The sequence below is a fragment of the Lepisma saccharinum genome, chromosome 21 (genome assembly GCF_977018435.1).
Source record: "Lepisma saccharinum chromosome 21, izLepSacc3.1, whole genome shotgun sequence".
In the NCBI taxonomy this organism is placed as follows: Eukaryota; Metazoa; Arthropoda; class Insecta; order Zygentoma; family Lepismatidae; genus Lepisma; species Lepisma saccharinum.
In genome coordinates this window covers 6,130,362-6,151,052 of record NC_139249.1, presented here as the reverse complement: position 1 = coordinate 6,151,052, position 20,691 = coordinate 6,130,362, and the positions used below count along the sequence as shown (strand labels likewise).

The 20,691-nt window shown below is 36.1% G+C and overlaps 1 protein-coding gene across 1 annotated transcript in view; it reads right to left on the bottom strand.

The window, feature by feature from the left end:
• Positions 1-1,193: 1,193 nt before the first annotated feature.
• Positions 1,194-20,691, bottom strand: part of LOC146003885 (A-type potassium channel modulatory protein KCNIP1) — a 194,889-nt gene continuing 175,391 nt past the window's right edge. Inside the window, exons 4-6 of the mRNA XM_083142352.1 lie at positions 12,814-12,987; positions 11,028-11,138; positions 1,194-7,428 (exon numbers count right to left, since the gene is read on the bottom strand). Of these exons, the coding sequence (XP_082998478.1) occupies positions 7,381-7,428; positions 11,028-11,138; positions 12,814-12,987 (333 nt within the window). The 3' untranslated portion in view covers positions 1,194-7,380. The remainder of the gene's footprint in view (positions 7,429-11,027; positions 11,139-12,813; positions 12,988-20,691) is intronic.

Here is a 20,691-nt window from a genome sequence, read left to right as displayed (position 1 = left end):
ATCCAATGGGGACGGGCAATGCCAATTTCCTCCCTGTGGTTGCACCACTGCACCCCGTTACCCGTTCCCAGTAGTTGAATTGAACTTTAATTGGCTTGAAAACACTTTATTCTCTTTAAGATAATAATATTGTTTAATAACAGGGATAAGATTTCTCTACACTAAATTTCTAGGTGAAAGTATAGTAACATAGGAACATGGACGCCTGGAAGGGGGGCAAGGATGGCTTCACCTCCTCCTTAGAAACCGAATATCAACCTAAAAGTAAATATTTCATACTTATAATTTGATTTTAGTCATAGTAATTCACATTAGTGCGTTAATTTCAAATTCAAATGGTGTTTTTGAGGGTTCAAGACTATTGTCGGGGTTATGGAAAAATGCCTTCTTTGTCCCTCCGTGGAAAAAAATCTGCGGCAATTGCCCACCCCATCCTTGCCCCCGTGCGCACGCCTATGAACGAGAACCTTTAGTCTTCAGCTGACCATTGGGCGACATTCTCAAAATGAGGTCTGTTGCTTACACCCACTGCAACCGACCACCCTGCATGTCTGCCCAAGATATTCTCAACACATTTCTTTCGTAATTATTATTACCATATCGTAAAATATTTTGGAAGAACAATTTTAAGTAGAAGTATACAAACCTGAAATGAGATTGATGCAGTTGCAGAGAATCGGTATCTAGTAATTGTACGTGATCCCTCAACTGTCTTTCCAGCAAATAAGTATATAGGTCTGCAGTAACAGTCGCACGTTTACCTTTGAAAACACAGGAAGGTTAAACGGCACATATTACATGAGCGATGAACATAAGCACCCGGAAATAGTTCTGAAAGTACTCGAAATTATGTAACTATTATCTATTCTTGAAACCATGGTCACTGCAGGGGGGAGGCCTAGATATTTCTCCTGATCCCACAATTCTTTCAATAATTCTTGCCATTATGCTAATTTGTAACTAAGTGGTCATAATTTGCATGTAACTCTACTTCTGTCGAAATATAGTTGCTGCCATTTGTGAAATCTCCATTTCAAATTCTTGTGTAATTCCCATAACTGAAAATTACGGTACAAACTTACAAAATTAATTTAGCTCTTCAACGCACGCAACACATTTTCTCACTATACTATCATAAAGTAAAGAAAACAGTAGAAATAATATTGATTTATTTTATTGCCTGTATTCAAAACGTGAGGGTACAAGATTGAGAACAATATTTACACAAATAGGAAATTGGGTGTTTTTGTTTAGTTTGGTAAACACAGAAATTCTAATAACATGAACATTTCACCTTTGAAATTATAAGTACTATTTATCATTATTATTATTACTTGTATTTTTCTGTTTATTTTTCCAACAATTTTTCCTCTCACAAATACAATATATTATCTCTATTTAATATTCATTTCATTAGAAAGAGGAATTGACTGTTGTACAACACTCCTTAAAAATGTACAAGCTTTAAAAGATCCCTTGTGTACAATTTAAGGAGAAGAAAATATATATATATTTCTGCATGTTTTCTTTGCTCATAGCTTATAAACCAAAATATAGTCTGTGATGCGAAACATATTTTGTTTGCTTCAAAAATGCTCACTGGTAAGCTAACTTATATATGTACAGCTTTTTTTTGTAAGTAAATATTTGTGTAATTGAAAAAAGTCTTGTATCAAATAACGTCAATAATAATGTGGCAGTTTTTCAAACATGGAAAATAGATGTGCATGGTAGAGGAGTGAGTAAAAAAAAGTTATATAGTTAGATATCACAATCACCAAGAAGCAAGTAACTTTAGGCCTTTTTATATGATATTTTAGATGAAGATATTTTTCACAAACACACCAGGAGCTAGTGTCTTCATAAAGTGAGAATTCTTGTCATGCATCTTCTTCAAGGTATTGACAAGAAAGGGAAGGAACAGTAATTTTTTGTGGCTGAAAAGTTTTCCTGTGTTAAGTGAAGACGGTGTTGTAAGACGTGAAATATGCCGTGTTTAATTAGTCTTTTACCAAAACCGTTAATACAGCAATAATTAGTTGTCACTGCCTAACTCAGTTGCATTGTTTCCAAACACTTAACCAACTTCTGAGTGTTGAAGTCATATCGTGCTTATGTTTCACAGCCATTTAATCATTATCTATATAAAAAAAATCCTGTCTTGTCAATATATACAAAAATAATGATACCGGTAGTTAGTAAATTAAATTACATTACAATAAATACAGCGTAATTATGATTCTAAATAACTTTTATGTGTGTTGCATGAATTTTTATAATTCAATCGTTCAACACAATGTATGATAGTTGATACATTTATAGTTATAATAATTTAAAGCATATTAACATAATCTAACCATAATAGCTGGTGAAACTACTGCGGAGGATGTAAATAACTTTCACGTGATGTATTTTAAAGTATATAATTTACATGAACATAAGGGAAATATCGTTTACAAAATTTATATTAAAACAAGCAACATTATGTAATTTTCACACAAAATACTCTTTCTTACTATATTACACGTAAATTATTGATGTTTCACTCAGAAATAATAAAAAATTATTCATGTTTTACTTTATAATATTCAAAATATTTTTTGTAGTTTGTAACACGTTTGTAACAATCCACCTGCATTCATAAACACAACATACTAATTTTCCTGTAAACTAACGAACCTCACATGTAGTTTCTTAAAACATAATTTAAGAATACCTGGCCGTTGTACGTACAATAGATCAGAAAATACAACAAAAATTAGAAATATCTATCGAAGTAGTAAAATGATAACTGATGAATTGATTCATAAAATTAACATGTGTCATACGTTTTAAATACATACTCTTCACTAATTGGAAACAACTTAAATATGACTTTGGACTCCCTTAATTTATTTTCCAAAAAAGGGTGTAAATTATCTTTTCGAGGTATATGTGTTTTTTTAATTTTAATGAGTTTGATTATACATTTTAAAAATGAATACAAAATATTTAAATCACATTGAATGTAGATATTAACTTTGTAAGGTATCTTTAGTTGTCTGTTTCAACCTAGTATCTAAAGTTATTGTAAAATTATGCAGATTAATAAACATTCTTTTTAAAATATTTGAGCAGCAATAAAATAGGGAATGTCAACAGGAACATGTAATTTATTATTACATTATTTAAAAATTTGAAATTACGTATTGAATTAAAACAACGCTTGTAAGTGTGTATCTGAGTGATTTCCAGATTATGTAATAACAACTTTGGAGAATTTTACATTCATTATATTTTATCAGATATTATTTCGAATTAAAATCACTGCACTGAAGAACATCATTCATGAGACAATTATATCGAAGAACTTTAGATATTACATACTTCAAAATAAATATGAAAAATGTTCACTAATTCTTTAATTGCATAATTATCAGTTATTTGATAAAGAGAAAATACTTATGATGTAACATTAAAAGTATTAGTCTTACTTATAATAGTCAATGGATGGAAAAACCATGAAGCGTTTTTTTTTAAAGTAATGGACAAATTTCAAATCTGGATGTTTCTGAAAATACATCAGGATATTTTCATTTACGTTCATCTAAATGCAAGTAAGAAAATTGCGAAGTAGGTATTTAGCTTGTTCCTTGAAGGTGGAATCGATTATGGGATTATAACGCAACTGAAATTCGTGCAACATGTCTTCATGAGAGATATGCATGCGAACTGAACAGTGAATGCTGCTGATTCATGGCTTATCACAACCGATAATGTTTTCTAATTTGTATTGTGTGCTACTGTATTATTTTAGTTATTTAGGATTACTAGATGCGTTGCATTGAAGCAAACAACCTGGAAAAGGTACTAATTAGACAAGGTTCGTTTATAGTATTACAAATTTCCTCTTATAAGATTTATTTTTTAATATTTTTGTCTTTCAGAAACATCCGATCCAAATTTTAATTGGAACAGGAACAGAATATGTAATATAAATCTCTGAATTATCTATATTTCAAAATTGTAGATTTTTCACAATTAATGCATGCTGTAGTTAACTTGAAACTAGTATTGACTTTGGCAACTCCGATTTCTTTTCTAAAATATTAGTTGAAAATATACATTATATTTTAATGTAGAAATATTTCATAATTTGTAATAACTATATTCTGTAACCTGTTCTGTGGCATATTATATAGATAGTGTTTTTTTTTTGCAAGTAGCAGCAGTGGGCAGGATGTACTTGGAAGTAAGAAAATAGTGATTGAAATGTGGTATCTTCTCAGTCAGATTTCGCTTATCATATAAAGATACAGAGTAAAAATGCTTGTGTCAGAAGCTCATGCTTGCAATCATGAAAAAACTCATGGCTGTGTAACTTTCAGAAATATTTTTCTCACTTCCCCTGTGGAATATGTTAATTTTCACTTCACTATATGTATTCTAATTCTATCGGAAGACTTCACTGTGACAATACATGCTATCATTCTTTAACATACATAATGACATTCATCTGTGAAAGAGGAAGGGCTAAGCAATAAGGACATAAATTGTGCCAGTTGCTAGTTAATACTAACATTTCTAAAAGAGTTGGGATGATATTTCTCGTCTATAGTTCACATATTCAAACTATATTGCTAACAACGTAAGTTAATGTTTGAAAGAATTGTTCTTTTGATAACCATGCCAGAAAAAGAGCATTGTATTTCACCAAATATTAATTACATGATATTCTAATGGTTAACGGTTTCCTGTACTAAACATTTGCATTTCATGACTAAGAGTATTTACAAAATGATATATTTACTTACAGTGAGAAGTATTATTTCTTTAGTGAAGGTGTCTGAGTTTACTATGTTTAATGATTCCACCACTATTTCTTATTGAATGGCCTTGGTCAGAAGTACATTATATCAGGTTAATTTTAACTGAATTATGGTTTGAAAGGGGCCATAATATTTTCAAGCAAAAGTTCTCACTAACTGCATACTATTTTGTATTATCTATTTAAGTAAAGCTTTAGTCTTATCAGGACTTCAAACTTTTAAGTCACAAAAGCCGTGCAATGTTGAAATTTAAGGGAATTTGATTATTTAATTATATTTATGTTTAGTATATGTAGTTTTCACCCTTTACCTTATTTCCAGTACAAACACATCAATTTTTTTTCTTTCCATTATGGGAAGCCGTGCAATCTATAAGTTGTTCTCGACTTGCTAACTAAACCAGATTTCAAAGTTAGGCCTATGGAATTCCGAACTTTGTAATAATGTGCACATTCCTTACGAACTATAGTTTTCTTTACACTAACATCAATTTATCCGATGAATTTAAAATATTATATCTATATCCAAAGCATAAATTTCCATATTACTATATTAGGTTTTGCATTTAATTATTTAATTGGAAACATTTAAAAACCAGGGAAGACTCAACATAGTCAGTACATTTTGTACTACAAGACTGTTACTATCAAAAAGAAAACAATGCAGGCTTTACACCAACAGCATTTTCTGTTCCTTTTATTTACATCCGATAAGCAATTTATGTTAGATGTCATATACATAAAACAAAATAGCTTATCGATATTATATGGAGAACTAACCATTTCTGCTTTTGTACTTAACAAGAAATATATATTTTAATAGTCAGTTTATGCTAAGTTTATTTTCTAAATGCTTAGCTATGTTTAAATAATGAAACTAACGCAAAAATAAACGAACAGTCCACATGAAGGAACAGGAATTAGTTCACAGTATTTCATAAAAAATAAGCGAAACACTAATATAGTTTAATTGTATGATACATATACGAGCTGAGCTATTTATATCGCTAGTTTATTTGTATTAGTACGAGAACTAATAGTATTTACTATGAGCTTTGGATTGACTGTCTATATTATTATTCTTTTATTGCTTAAAGTGCTCTACACCAATAATGTGGGTTTACTGGGAGGAAGCACGCCTTATGGAAGGCTGCTAAAAGAAAGCTAGCTGCCATGTTTCTTGCACATCACCATTTTGCTACCATTCTTACTAATCTTTATGGTTATTGTTAGGAATGAGCAACTAGGATTGCTTCTAAAACCAGTCTAACACAGTGCTTTAAAACATGAAATTGCTTGGTGTCTTGATTGAATGAATACCGTTCGTTCTTTTTACAATATTCTTAACTTTTATCATCACTTACCCATAACTTTCATAATTGAGCATACTACAAGCTTCTGGATTCGGTAGGATATCAAAATATGTTCATTTGAAATCCATTCCACACTATTAATAAACATGCGGCGATCTTTTTAAAATCTTTCTTTTTTGTTTAAAGCATGAACATCAGTATCAATATTGAGAGGATATTTATATACATATTCGAGATCATTTAGCGGATGAGTTTTGCAAAATGACGTGCATTTAATCATAATGCTTGTGTGGTATTATTCAAGCCAACATATTCGAAAAAAAATTAAGGTGTGAATTCCGCTTGACTTTTGTATTGCCCAGAGACAATTATTCTCCTCGTTCATTGAGTGGAAACAATTTTCTCCAGGTAAACACAATCACACTTGCATAGCTCCCAGCACAACTTGTGATTGAACATAACATCCTATCACAAAATATTCAAAATGGGAGATAGGTCCAAGAAATTCTATACTCAATTACATTATTGGTGTCAATTTTGTATTAACGGGAAAAGCTACTCCAATAGTCGGCAGAACTTAAAATACCATAGACATTATTGTACATAACCATATTCTTAAAATGTTCCATCTCACATAAATTTAAAAATAATTGAATTTGTATTATAAGCTCTTTCAGTACATCTCTTATACTTCAAATGATACTAAAACCTACTATTAAACAACCTTTGCAAGAATTAATTTTCTGTATAATTACCAAAAACAGAAGATTTTAAAGTACACAGCAATGTTATAATTATGTGAAAGTTAAAATAGGTTTCTACATTTTTAATGGATTTTCAACAATTGGTTCAATGAAAACTTCCCGGAATATATTTCATACATTATGGACTAGTGTATTTAATAAAAATGGCAATAATTTAATTCTTTGAAGAAAGTGAAACTTTAAATCTACATTTACTTTAAGACTAGCTTTATTGAAACACAGTTTGTCCCTTGTTTAGTTCTAAAAGAAATTAATGCTACCTATCTATATAATTATGCAAAATTCTGGGTTATAATACATGTATTTCGAGCAAGACTTCCTTGGACCTATCCCAACCTCCATTTGCAAGAGGGGAAGAAAACCTTCCCTAGCCTGCTCCGAGCACACACAACAGCTCAGACTGAATAAGTTTTTGTAAGCACCCGTGGACCTGGGCCCCGGCATTCGAAAGCAACAGGAGCTGCTGGTAGGTGGTGGGTGCGTCGAAGGCCTTAGATCATAGTGACAAGTCGAATACCTGCAATGATTTTGTTATGACTTCATCCTGAAAAGAAAGAAAGTGCATGTTAATTTTTTTGTACAAGTGTATGGTCAAAGTAGTGTCTACATGCATTTGCCCAAATCTAAAATACAAATTTTATCATCTCGTTTAGTTTCGACTACTGAAATGCATTTATAAAGATTGTAATTTCTATGTTTAACACTGTCAATTGAATTCCATTTTTGTTTTTATTTTGACGAAAATAAAGTCTATCAGAAAGGAGCTCCATGTAAAATGGTATTGCCACTATCGGTAACCTTTGTGTCGGTTATACTTACCTGTTTCGACTATAAGTCGTTGCTTCAAGTATAGACTCCAATGCCAAAACCATGAATGTGCAAATTTTGACTTCCTCACTTATGGAAGTTTCTGACTACTTTTTGTTGATAGATTAACTTATATGACCTAATAAAGATCCATAATTAAGCCCCTATCACATGGAACTGGAGTTCTAGTAGGAGTGCCCTAGTTGGCGCTGAACTAACTTTCTAGGTAGCAATCATGGCCGCCTGGCTGACTGCTTGACTGGTTTGGAGGAATAGGTCATGTTCTAATTGCTACTTGCTTTCCTCGACTGGATTCTGTGGAACAGCCAATCAGAGCAAGATTTCGCCATGTGAAGATAATCTGTGAGTGTGCAAAGGAGCATTTTTGTCTGTGGTTTCCGAGTGTTACTCCAGCAAAGTATAACGTATACAGCATGAAAGGGCCGTTGAGTTAGACCATCTATGCTGAGTGCATGGTGTTTACATTTGAAACAACTAAAATATTCTTCCATACGTGTACAGTAAGCGTTGTAAAGTATGTATTTAAGCAGCGCCTTTGTTTTGTATCTAATAACGTTTCATACGAAACGTTATTCCTCTCGGTTGAATAGATATCGGCTTTTAAAAATGTGAAGTGATGCATTGTTTACATCTCACGCGGACGCCATTACAACTTTCCTCGTATGGGAACAAAAGTCTATCGACAAGTACGCTGATAAGTATCGTGTGAGGCGAAAACTAGCAAATTGGTAGCCAGTTGAGCGCCAACTAGGGCATTCCTACTTGAATTTCCAGTTCCGTGTGATAGGGGCTTTAGGTATATATTTTACCGGTGACGACATTTATCAACATGTAAAACTTTTTTTCGTGACCTTCAATAGGAAGAAGTTATTTACATATGCCAAATATAATCTTCAAGTTATTTGGCATTGCCTTTTGTTCATATTGTCATGGTAGTATTTGAACGGTTGATCATTTTTGGCTCCTGGGAGAATGGCTTATATACATGATTTACATGATATTCTGACGCTTCGAGCATGGGCGTAACTTGCAGACTTTCGGGGAGCAGAATCGTTGGGCAAAATCTAAAAGTTTTACATCCCATTAAAATAGCATCAAGGACTAGTTTGATACATAGCTGCTACATTTAGGAGATTAACAAAAAACTATTAACTTGTAAATGTTAGTAAATCTGAAAAGTTTTGGGGGGAGAGGCAAGGGTCCCCGGTAAAGGCCGAATCCCACTGAACTGGATATCCAGTAGGAATGCCCTAGTTGGCGCTGAACTGGCTACCTGCGTGGAAATCATGGCCGCCGGGCCGACTGCTTGACTGATTTTGAGGAATAGGACATGTTCTAATTGCAACCAATCAGAGCGAAGTTTGACCTTGTGACGATAATCTGAGATTGCCAAACGAAAGTTTTTTGTCTGTAGTTTCAGAGTTTTGGTTATTTCTTGTTCGCTTCTTAATAAAAGATGTTCAGTTCAATAATATTTAGGTATTTATGCAAAGCGATGAGACTTGTACATGACAAATATGATTAGCCGATAATGAAAATCCTTATTATTACAGTGTATTAAATATTTGGTATTTTTAGTTGAACAAACTATTCCTTTTTATGAATGAAACCTGTGAATCTCATGTATGAATATGCACACCCGAGTTCATTAAAAAGCCTGTTCATCATGAACTGATTATAATTTTTTTCGAGCCAATTTCTAGTCCATACTTTTCTTTCTTAATTGTAAATAACAGCAGTAACTGACTAATTCTCTTACAACGATCTTCAAATTACTCCTCCCATCTTTTTAGATTGTCTGCTCTGCGCAATGCCTTATGGGAACAAAAGTATACCGCCAAGTAGGGCAACAAGTATCGTGTGAGGCGAAAACTAGCAGATGGGTAGCCAGTCCAGTGCCAACTAGGGCATTCCTACTGGATATCCAGTTCCGTGTGATTCTGTCTTAAGTTATGTAGAATAATTACTAGAATTTTCCTCCACTGGAAAATTTTCAATTACCAAGCTGCATATTGCTCTTGCCTGCGACCGCTGCCGTTAATGATTTTGAGAACCTCAAAAAATTTTCAGCGTCGCCAGAAAATGGAATAATAGAAATAATAACAATGTTATTTATAATAATTAAAATTTAATAATAATAATTTGGGAATGAATTAGTTCATTATTATTATTATTATTATTATTAATAATAATATTGGTCATTATATCATTGAGGAGACTTTTCTACTCCATCCATCAGATGAGTGAATATACAGCACAACAGTTTTCATATTTCTTTTTTTGAATTTCATGCAGTGTGTACTGAAATGCACAATTATAGATTGTTCTTAAATTTTAGACACTTTTAAGAAAAAGCTTCAAAAGTTAGAGTAAATTTTTAGTCATAAAGTTTATGTTGTTTGACCAGTCACATAAAAAAACTTATTTTTTGGAATTTTGAAAACTGGAACCAGTTACTCTTTGGATTAAATGGTAGAATATTATAAATAAGAAACATAACCTGGTGTTTGTATTGTAACCTCAATTTTTCAATCTAACGCAGTTATTTGGTTATTCTGCTCTAATACTAACTAACTTAACTTTCTTTCTGTTATTAACAATAAAACTAACAAACATTCTGCTATTTTGTAATTTTCAATAGACTAAACGATGTCGATTCCAGGGAAGGAAGGTGGGAGAGGTTATATGGACCGGTTTGATCCCACTTCCCGACAGTCATATTCTGTGCTAGTAGTATTGTTCCTATGCTTAGCAAACAGCATTATATACAACCACTATGCACTGTACAAGTATGTGTTTTTTAGGACTGCATATAGGTTATATGTATGTCCTCAACCGATGGGTGAAGGATAGTAAACGTAAAGTGCAACAAAGCTGGAGATCGCAGGTTTGAACTCTTATCATATCAAGGGGGATTTAAATCCTTATCAAATAGAGAATTTAAAAGTTGGAACGGGAATTTTGGGACAATCATAAGATAATTTTTAATCTGACCCAGGAACGACACTGGAAAGAGGACAGCAGAAGTGAAAATGGAGGGGTCCCAGGTGGGCTGCGATTACGAGAATTAAACATCTTTGGCTCAAATTTCAGAATTTCAAATGTTTAAAAATTTTAACTCGGTCATTTCAACATTGTCTGTCTACCTGTTGCATTTTTATGAAGCTGCGAATAAATTTTTAAAAATGAGTTTTCAGATTTTGGTTTCTGAACATCCATTAATCCAACAGCTAGAAGTTTCGGGGGGGGGGGTTGAACCCTAAAAAAAATCCTCTAAATACGACCATTCTCAAAAGTAAATAAATGAAAACAAACCTTTAGGCACGATTCGATGAACTCTTCGATAGTGATGACGCCATCTTGATTTAAATCGAGCTTCTTGAAAACTCGATCGACTTGCTCCCTTGCTCTCCGATCTTCGTCAGCCTGCAGAAAATAAATAACATTATTACTGCTATTTTATTTACTATGTAAAATAAATAGAATGTCCTTGCAGCAGTGTGTGGTTATAAGATTTAATTTAGTACACAGGTGCCCTCCTCCGCAACCTATTACACATTTATTTCATTTTATCACTTGGTGTGCAATGACAAATAGCCACCGTTTCACCAGTTGGTGTCTGTTTACAACCTGGTGGGACAGGGGATATTCTCCCACCAACAATCTTGTCCAAAAACCTTCACGACAAAAAAAAAATCCAGGGAATAGTTTGTTATAACTAGGGCTCGTAAGTTGAGGAAAAATCCTTTTCTTTCCTAGTGTCCGAAGACGAGGCCCAACATTATATATGTTCATTTTGGGTCATTGTAGGCCAGAAAAAGGTGGGTTTTATTTGTCCTTTTTTGCCTTTTTCGGCGTTTTTTGGCTTATTGGTCCTTTTTTAATCTTTTTTTTAGGTCTTAACGGCTTTTTTTTTTGCAACTTCACCTTCTTTCGACTACGTTTTTACTGCCAATTCTCAATTCGAATCATCATCAGTTCATCACCTCTAAAACGTCCTTTCTGTAGTAAAGAAATAAAAAAAATATATTTGAACCATCCCTGAAACTAGAGAACAACATTTTTGGACGACTGAAATAGGATCTGAAGTCCTACTTCTGTAACCCTAGTGTGGTTAGGCCAAATATGATTCCTCAAATATGATTTTTCAAATTATGTTAATCTAAAAAATATATAATGTCTGGAAAACGATGCATTTCGTTCATATAGTTTTTTCCATACCACCGGAATTTTTTTATTTTTTTATTCATTAAATATGTACTTAAAACTCAAGTTATTAATTAATTTGGATCACATTTATACGTCCTTTTTTCAGTTTTAGGTCCTTTTTTGATATTTTTAGTTTTTTTTATATGTCCTTTTTTGGCAATTTATAGGTCTTCAACTTCCGAGCCCTAGTTATAAAAATGAAGATGAGAAATTGATTTTGACTTTAAGTATAATATTCTTTACTACATACACAAAAGAACGCAGGAAAATATATCTCTCTCTCCTTTTCAAGGGACCATTAACATATCTCCAACAATAACAATATAAGCACACTAAAAGTAAAACGAGAATAAAGACAAATATAAGCATGAAATCTAATTGATTTATATTAATAGAAAGCAAAACTAAGCAAAAACTTATACATGAAAAACAATTTCAACTATTTTCTAATTTATTTGCTATTTTTGACAAGTTGGTAAAGGAATTAGATTGCCAATTTATAAATATATGTTTAAAATGTATATTCACATGCATAGATACATGTAGTTATATGTATGTGTGTGTGTGTGCGTTTGTGTGTAATTAGGATCTTCCTACCTCACCAGTCTTCAATTCTCACCTTTGTTACAACACTACCGAATTTAGTACAGGGAACTGGAAAATAATGGTCTATCAGGGAAATAATTAAAAAATAAAAAGTTTTGTACTCGATTGTACGAAATGGTATAGTGAATAATATAATAAAAATCCGCTATCGTTATGTTTGGGAAGAAGTACTGTTATGTAACTCGCAAAACTGCTCGTTACAGCATGACTGTTTTGTGGTAACCAATGAACACGCTCTTAAAGGCAATGGTCATACCTAATGATGAATAAACCTTGCAGTACATACCTGCCGAGCGTGTTGAGCATATCGGCCCATCAGCTCGTGTATTGCTAATACGATGTCGCTGAGTTCTGAGCGCGTGATACAGCCGTCACCATTGATGTCGTACAGCTTGAAAGTCCAACGGAGCCTTTCGTATATGGAGCCTCTCAAAAGCGTGGAGAGTGTCACCAGTAAATCCTGGAAGATTGAAATCAAGCATCAAAAGTGAAATTTGAACTCGACATGTACAGTCACGGACACTTTTGAGCTGGATGTCCGTGATTGTACAATAGATTAACAATGGGAAACACAATAACAGTGTTTTACACAATAGACACTGAGATATGGCAAAGAACTAGGTGGAATTTTAGGGAACCCTCGCGATACGACACGCAACAGGCGACATGACATGCTACACGTGTTGCTTGTCGGCGCGTGCCATTCGGATTTGGCCGATCGTAGCGACACGTGTCTCTTGAAAACCAACCTTCAGAAATAAATGTAACTTTTCGATCCGAAGGACGCGACAAGCTGCATGTGTCGCTCGGACTGGACAGTTTCACACGCGACAAATGCCGCTTGGAAACAAGCCAATCAACAACGACGTTTCACACCGTATCGGCATGACGGGCCACACATGCTTGCATTCGATTGGTGAAATCATCAAGCGAAACGTTTCGCCTGCCGCTTGTCGGTTCGGTCTGAAAGCTCCCTTAATGCCATGCATTGTGTCGTCTCGGTTTGTTGGTAGCGCATGCGCTGTGAATGCTTTCTCAGAAGTGGCTCGTGTCGCTTGTTGCTTGTGACCACGGTGTGAAATCCCAGAGGCACTTAATGCTTGTCGCTTCGGTCTGAAATCTTCCGCTTTCACACAGAAGACACAAGCGACAAGGGATCCTTCAATCTAAAACAAACTAACTGCTGCTATTATTAACTTCGATGCAACAACCAGCCATTTGCAGCAGCGCGCACTGCCTCGCTCTACCCACTCGCATTCTCCCCTTCGCTACCGCTATGCGCGGCCTTGCTCCACAGATTCCCGAGACAGATCGTAGTAAAGAACCACGAAATAGTCTCAATTAGATCTGGCATTGTTGACTCATGGTACGTTAGGGGGCGTTTCCCTTAATTCACGTGAAAACATTAAATTTAGCTTCCTCCTCATTGCCTCTTCAATAGCAACATTAAAAATGAGACCCGGATCGTATCAATTCTCACTTTCTCGTTTCGAGAACAAAACATATACCATCGCTTGCCGGTCACGGTATGTGTTCACCTTTGTTTTCCTAGCCCCCGAGGAGCGAGGGCTTTATTTCCTCATCGACAACTTTATTGATTCCATTCATGGCTTTTTTATGCTCCAGGTGGGACCTGAATCCACCTCGACTATGAGATGGGCGGGAGAGATTTATACGAACAGAGGGACGCAGGATGTACAAAACACAACGCCTGGTATCAGACTTCTTTCTGCTCGGTCTTGGTTAGGTTGCTGGCTTATCTTGTTCCTGTCTTTCTTGAGCCCCCTGTCAGGATAAGTAAAGCTACACTCTCTCTTGGGAGTCTGTGGGGCAAGGCCGTGCATGACGATGATGTATTCCTGATTCAGGACTTTCCAACTCAGGAACTATGGAAATTCCAATGAAAACAGTGCTATTTCAGGAACTGTTTCAGTTGGACAATTCAGTGAAATGTCTTCCCGGCTCAGGACGTCCTACTAATTGCCTCGGGGAAGAATGAATTGGCGTTTGAAATAGTTTACATCAGGAGTTCTCAATCTTTTAGGGCCTGCACCCCCACTTTGACTCCTCAAATTAATCCACGCCCCCTCCATCTAGGCGTAATGAATTATTGATGTACAAAACTGTGCTGTTAGGGTTAATAAATCTAGCTCAAAGAATATTTTACAATGCTTTTATTATTACAGATATTAAAAAAAATACTAATACTTGTTTTGTTGATAGAACATTTTCATTAATTAATAAAAGTGCTTAATAGGCCTACATTACAAAGCACTCTGCTCTCACTGCAGTTAAAATTTCAAGCTACATCATTTGGTTTTACTTCTTAAGAACACAATTAATGAGTGACAGAGAGAACTATTTGCAGAAGTTTCTTTTCTGAGACCTACACAAGGGGTTTGTGTTTGCCACAACTTTTTTGGGGGGGGGGGTAATTTATGTATATATATTTCATTGCTCACCACGCCTCCCCAGGTGGGCGCCCCCAGGTTGAGAACCCCTGGTTTACATTACGCACAAATGTGTAACTGCTAGCCTAACCTAACCTACAAGTAAAAGATCTGCAATACACTTAAGGTATATAGCTCACTATGACACCTGGTCCTAGGCTATGGAGGAAGGGAGAAAACTAGGCACATTCTTGACGTCTTCAAGAAAGCTACGTTGTCATCCCAAAGATAGTCAGGTTGCAAACTTATAAAAATTCAGGTTGCCAACTCCTAAGAATTCAGGTTGCCAACTCCTAAAGAATTCAGATAGCCAACTTCACAATCGCCATTATGTTCTTTTTGAAATCAGGTTAATTCACAGTTTCTAATCGATTGTTGGGAACATTCTACGTCAAACATTCCACGTGGAAATACCAGTTCCTGAATTGGGAACTTTCGTCATAGTTCCTGAGTTGCAACATCCCCATAACACTAGAGAAGGGAAGAAAGCTAGTGTGCGAGCAAAACAGTGTGCGCTGCTGATGCATACGTTCGGTATCTGCAGCCGTGCTTTTACCTCCATGCACTCAGTTTCCTTCTCGAGTCACTACTTGCGCAGAGGACTTGTTTTCTTTCGATTGCTCCAGAGATTCCCGGAACATAGTGCAGATTTATTTTAGAGTTAAATCAGCTCTTTCCACTAGGTCTGAATCCAGAGGGCAGCACGTGGCTAGCGCGTGCATGTCATGAAGATGATTCACCGACGGACCGCACCCAAATGTGCTAGGTCTGGGAACTACTGGCCAGAAAGTCTTTCCAACGTTACAGATATTCATTACAAAGAAACTATTACAGTTGCAGCTGCATGGTTTGCGGAGAAACTCAAAGTTTTCTTATTTGTTCTAGGTAGAAGCTGAGTTGGTACAGGAGGCGCTGCAATCGCTGGAACTGAAAATGGCGTCAGTGCAGAAGACAGCTTGTATATTTCAGATGGGGTCTGTACGCCTAGCTTTATGTCGCGACACACAACACCAGATTTATTGGAATAACGGCGCTGGCTACCCAGAACATACTTAAATTAGAATGGTATCATAACTAAGGTGTCATTTTTGTAAATTACCCCCGAGTGGGGGAGGTTAAGACCACTTTGTTACGTAAACGGGTCTTTCAAGATGATGTGTACACTAACGAACTCTAGGGTTAAATATGAGAAGTAGAGATGACGTCAGGCGTGATCTGATTGGTGCTGCACAAGACGAGCTCGAGTGTTCAAGAGCTAACAGGAAGGCTGAGGCACTCGAGTTGTGGGTAGCACGCCGATCTGATACACTCCACGTACACTAGCGTTATTCATGTAAGGTAGAGTTCGTTAAGTCTAATTGGTATTTGGTATGTGTCTTTAATTTAACTTCGATGAATTAATGGAACGATAGAATGGTTCCAAAAGATTTTCTTAACCTTATTATATTTTTCAATTTGGTTTCAATACTTGCAATAAAACTCATGTGAATATATAACTTCATCTGGTTTCTTCGAAACATGCTGGTTTTAATTGTAACATCTGTATTTTTCAATGAACATTCTCGAGACGCATAGGACTATCTATAGCATGCTCCACTGCGCGGTCACATCAGCCTCGTTTCCTCACGGGAGTTTGGTTTTCTCGAAGGAACCGAGGGTCGTGATAACCTAAGTCACCGATTGCTGTACAGCATACCATGCTTTTGTAACCAGGTTGTGGTCGTCCATATTTCTTCATAAAATTTCGCTGGACAGCAATCGGTTACTTGGTCTCATGATACCATAAATCACATTGAGCTGTCTCCTGCACTGACGCCATTTTCAGTTCCAGCGATTGCAGCACCACCTATACCAACTCAGCCTCTACATACAACATAGGGGAAAACATTATGAGTTACTTTTTCTTTTGTCACAAGCCATGCAGCTGCAAATGTACATGAGTATAGTATATAAAGCATTTTCAGCATTTACGCTTTAAACCTGAGTTAGATGGATGGCAGAAGCTGTAATAGTTTCTTTGAAATAAATAATTGTAATGTTGGTAAGACTTTATGGCCACCATGCAGTGGCTGCAATTAAGGGGGCGAAGGAAGGCAGTTGCCCTCCACTTTTTGCCACTTTTGCCCCTGCAGTATGCTAAACCTTATCGGCCAAGGGAAAGTAAATTGTCCTTGCCCCCCCCCGTTTTGGAACCTAATCGCCGCCACTGCCACCCTGTATAATTGTCGCTTCTGTATTCTTGGCATCGGCTATTGCTCCGCGCTCGTCCTTCAACAAGGGACGTGACATCTTGTCGACGAGTTTCGTCCTGTTGCAGCGTAATGGCCAGTCTCGTACTGTTTAAGTGGCCATTGGGAATATAGAAGTGAGAAAGTCTTTAACACTCGCCCTACAGCCCGGACCTTTCGCCTTGTGATTTTTACATTGAATTAGCTCGATAACTGAGACAGGGGCGAGGAAAAGGAAAAGTGCGGTTCGTCATATGACGGTAAATATTATTTCTCAATCTGCAAGATATATTTTCTGAATTTATGCTAAAAATGTAGGACCAGAACTCCTCCACGTGTCGGACATAAGACAAAAATGCAGGACATGTTCGGAAAACTAGGATCTCTGGTAGCCGTACATATTTTGCCTCATACAATTGCAGGTCTCCCCGATGGCGCAGTGGTAGCGTCGTCGCCTCGTAATCAAGGTGTCCCGGGTTCGATACCCGGTGGAGGCACATAGTGGTTCGGATCCCACTTTAAAATGTAGGTCCAGTCTCGACTAGCCTTACTGTGCATAAAGTGGACTTAAAACACCAACTCAATCAATCAATCATACAATTGCTTGCGTTCTGGCGCAGACTTTTCCTGCCATATCTAACTCACAGGTGCCACTCGGCGCACAGCATTACCCTACGGCACCCTTACCAATTCACACGCACGTGTAAACTGGCGTTAAGGAAACACGGACTCGGTTGTATTCCATTCTCGTACTACAGTTCCATTTCTATCCCATACCCATGCTGCTGGGCGAAGGGTTTCCTGAGGGCCTGCTGGCCAAAAGCTTCTATCCCTGTAGCCGGGAGGGCGGCCCTCAGCCCTGCGCCCGAGGGAAAATGACCTTGATCTGGTATTGCAATCCTGAATGGCGCATACTCTCTGAAACAAGCACTTCGTGCGAATGCAACGCACGTATTCATACTCTTGTTGTTGTTTTTCGATTGAAACGGTGGAAAAGAGTGGGCTAGAAACTAATTAAAATTTAATCAGTTTTCCCATCGATAATGAGATTTTTTTGTTGTTTCCTTTGAAACCCATTGAAAAGCAATTTTCAAATAACTTCCTTTTTGGGGGCAACATTTTTAACTCGCCAAAAAGCCTCACGCACTTACCTTGTTTATTTGACACAGTTTTTCAGTTCACCTTTATATCAAAAATACATGCACCGCCCACATGTACCGTACAGACCTCCCCAGTGGCATGTAGTAATATCACCGCCTTGTAATCAAGAAGTCATGGGTTAGATACCCGATAGAGGCACATAGTGGTTCGGATCCCACTTTAAACTGTAGATCCAGTCACGATAAGCCTATCTGGCACAATTATAACTTTAATGGTGCTCTCGCAGCACACTGTGCTGTTTCAACCACAAGAATATCTTATATTGATGAATAAACTTTTAAGAATTCATAATTTGTTGAGCTTTGATTTGATTGATTGATTGATTGATTGATTTGGAGTTTTAAGTCCACTTTATGCACAGTAAGGCTAATTGGGAATGGACCTACAGTTTAAAGTGGGGCCCGAACCAGTATGTGCCTCCATCGGGTATCGAACCCGGGACCCCTTGATAACAAGGCAACGACGCTACCACTGCGCCATCGGGGAGGCTGTTGAGCTTTGAGAACGTTTCCTCACAAAAAAAATTGAAATGATCTTAAATTATTTTCACTATGTTTTCTCTATGATTAAAGTAACTAATTATCAGTATTTAGTCATTTTAAAATGTACTCCATTAAAACATAACATGCCTACTTGCTATAAACATTTTAGACTAACGGAAGCAACATCCATTTCACGCAGGTAAAGGTATTTCCCCCAGAATGACTGAAAATTCACTAATGTCCCCATATTCATACCTCTGTCTGCTCGAACACCATTCTCTACAATGGAGTAACTCGCTTCCCAATAAAATATTTTATTGCACAGAAAAGAAAATACACGAAAACGGAGATCGTAAACATTTCAGCACCATCCCTCAAATATTTTTCTCTCAAATTATGTAGACCGCTCCAATCGCCATGAAACTACATCAGCAAGTTCGTCCTCTACCACTGAGATGGGCAAATACATTATGAAGACAGTTCTGCTGAAATTGGAACTATCGTTAAAGAGCCATTCTCGCGAGTGTTCGATCAATTCCTGTTTGTCCTTTCTGTCGCCGTTACCTTATAACCATAACCAATCGATATACAATTATCAGCCTTTTATCCACTTAACCAAGCTTTCTTCTTCACAAGCTGATTTACTATTTTAAGATACCGTGAATAATTTAATAATCACCGTAGTTTGATTTTAGAATAGCCCCTTTGACATTGCGTGTTGGAACAATTCCATTGCATTTGTTTGCACAGAACGAAGGTCTTACCGCACTTATACGTAGCAAAGTCTGGGAAATTAATATACTAAAATTATATTCATATTCTCTAACTTCACTTGAAGTAAGCGTAACCTCAACAATTCTCAACAGACGCGCATAGGCTATTTTAGCAGTGCCGGATCTACAAATCTTAGGTACCCCCCGCGCAAAATATTACTTAAGGCTCCCCTCTACCTACCTACCATCACATACAGACACACACACACACACACATTATATGTGTGTGTGTATGTATATGTATGTATGTATATATATATATATATATATATATATATATATATATATATATACATATATATATATACACACACACACACACACACACACATATATATATATATATATATATATATATATATATATATATATATATACAGGGTGTCTCATCTAACATTGCGACCTGAAATATTTCGTGAACAACAAATATTGAAAAACTGCTTTCCCAGATATATAGGTATGAGAGGGGCTCATGAAATTAGTGGATACAATACCTTCAACTACGTAAGGAAGTACGATTTTCAACACAAAGTTATTTTTTTTTAATGGAAACCTCATTTTATTTTCAGCTCATTTGAAACTACGGAAAAAATCATTAAGAATGGCGTTTGTTAGATTGTAATACGTCAAGTAGTTCTCAAGTAAATGTAACCTGAAGTTGAGCGCGAAGGCGCATCCCTCACTATGCCGGTCGGCAGAGCCGAGGGCAAATGCCGTCATGCATACAGCCTGCAGGCATGTGCTGCATTTTTCCTACATTCGCCATAGATAAGTATCATCCCGCCCTTTTCAGAGTCTGAAAATACTATTTTCTCAGCAACAGTTCTGACGTACGTACACTATCACAAACGTCTGGTTAATCAGTGTACTTTGTTACGCTCTTGCTTTATTTGATAAATTTGATAAATCAATTTGAAGGAAAAATGTATAAGCTGCAAAGTTTCAAAGTTGAAAACTTAAAGATTTGTCATGACCAAACGAGAAGAGTTGATTGTTCCAATGTACTAAAAATTATGACGTAAATAAATGAACGCCAATTAAAAATTAGAAAGCTGTTTATGTACTAACAT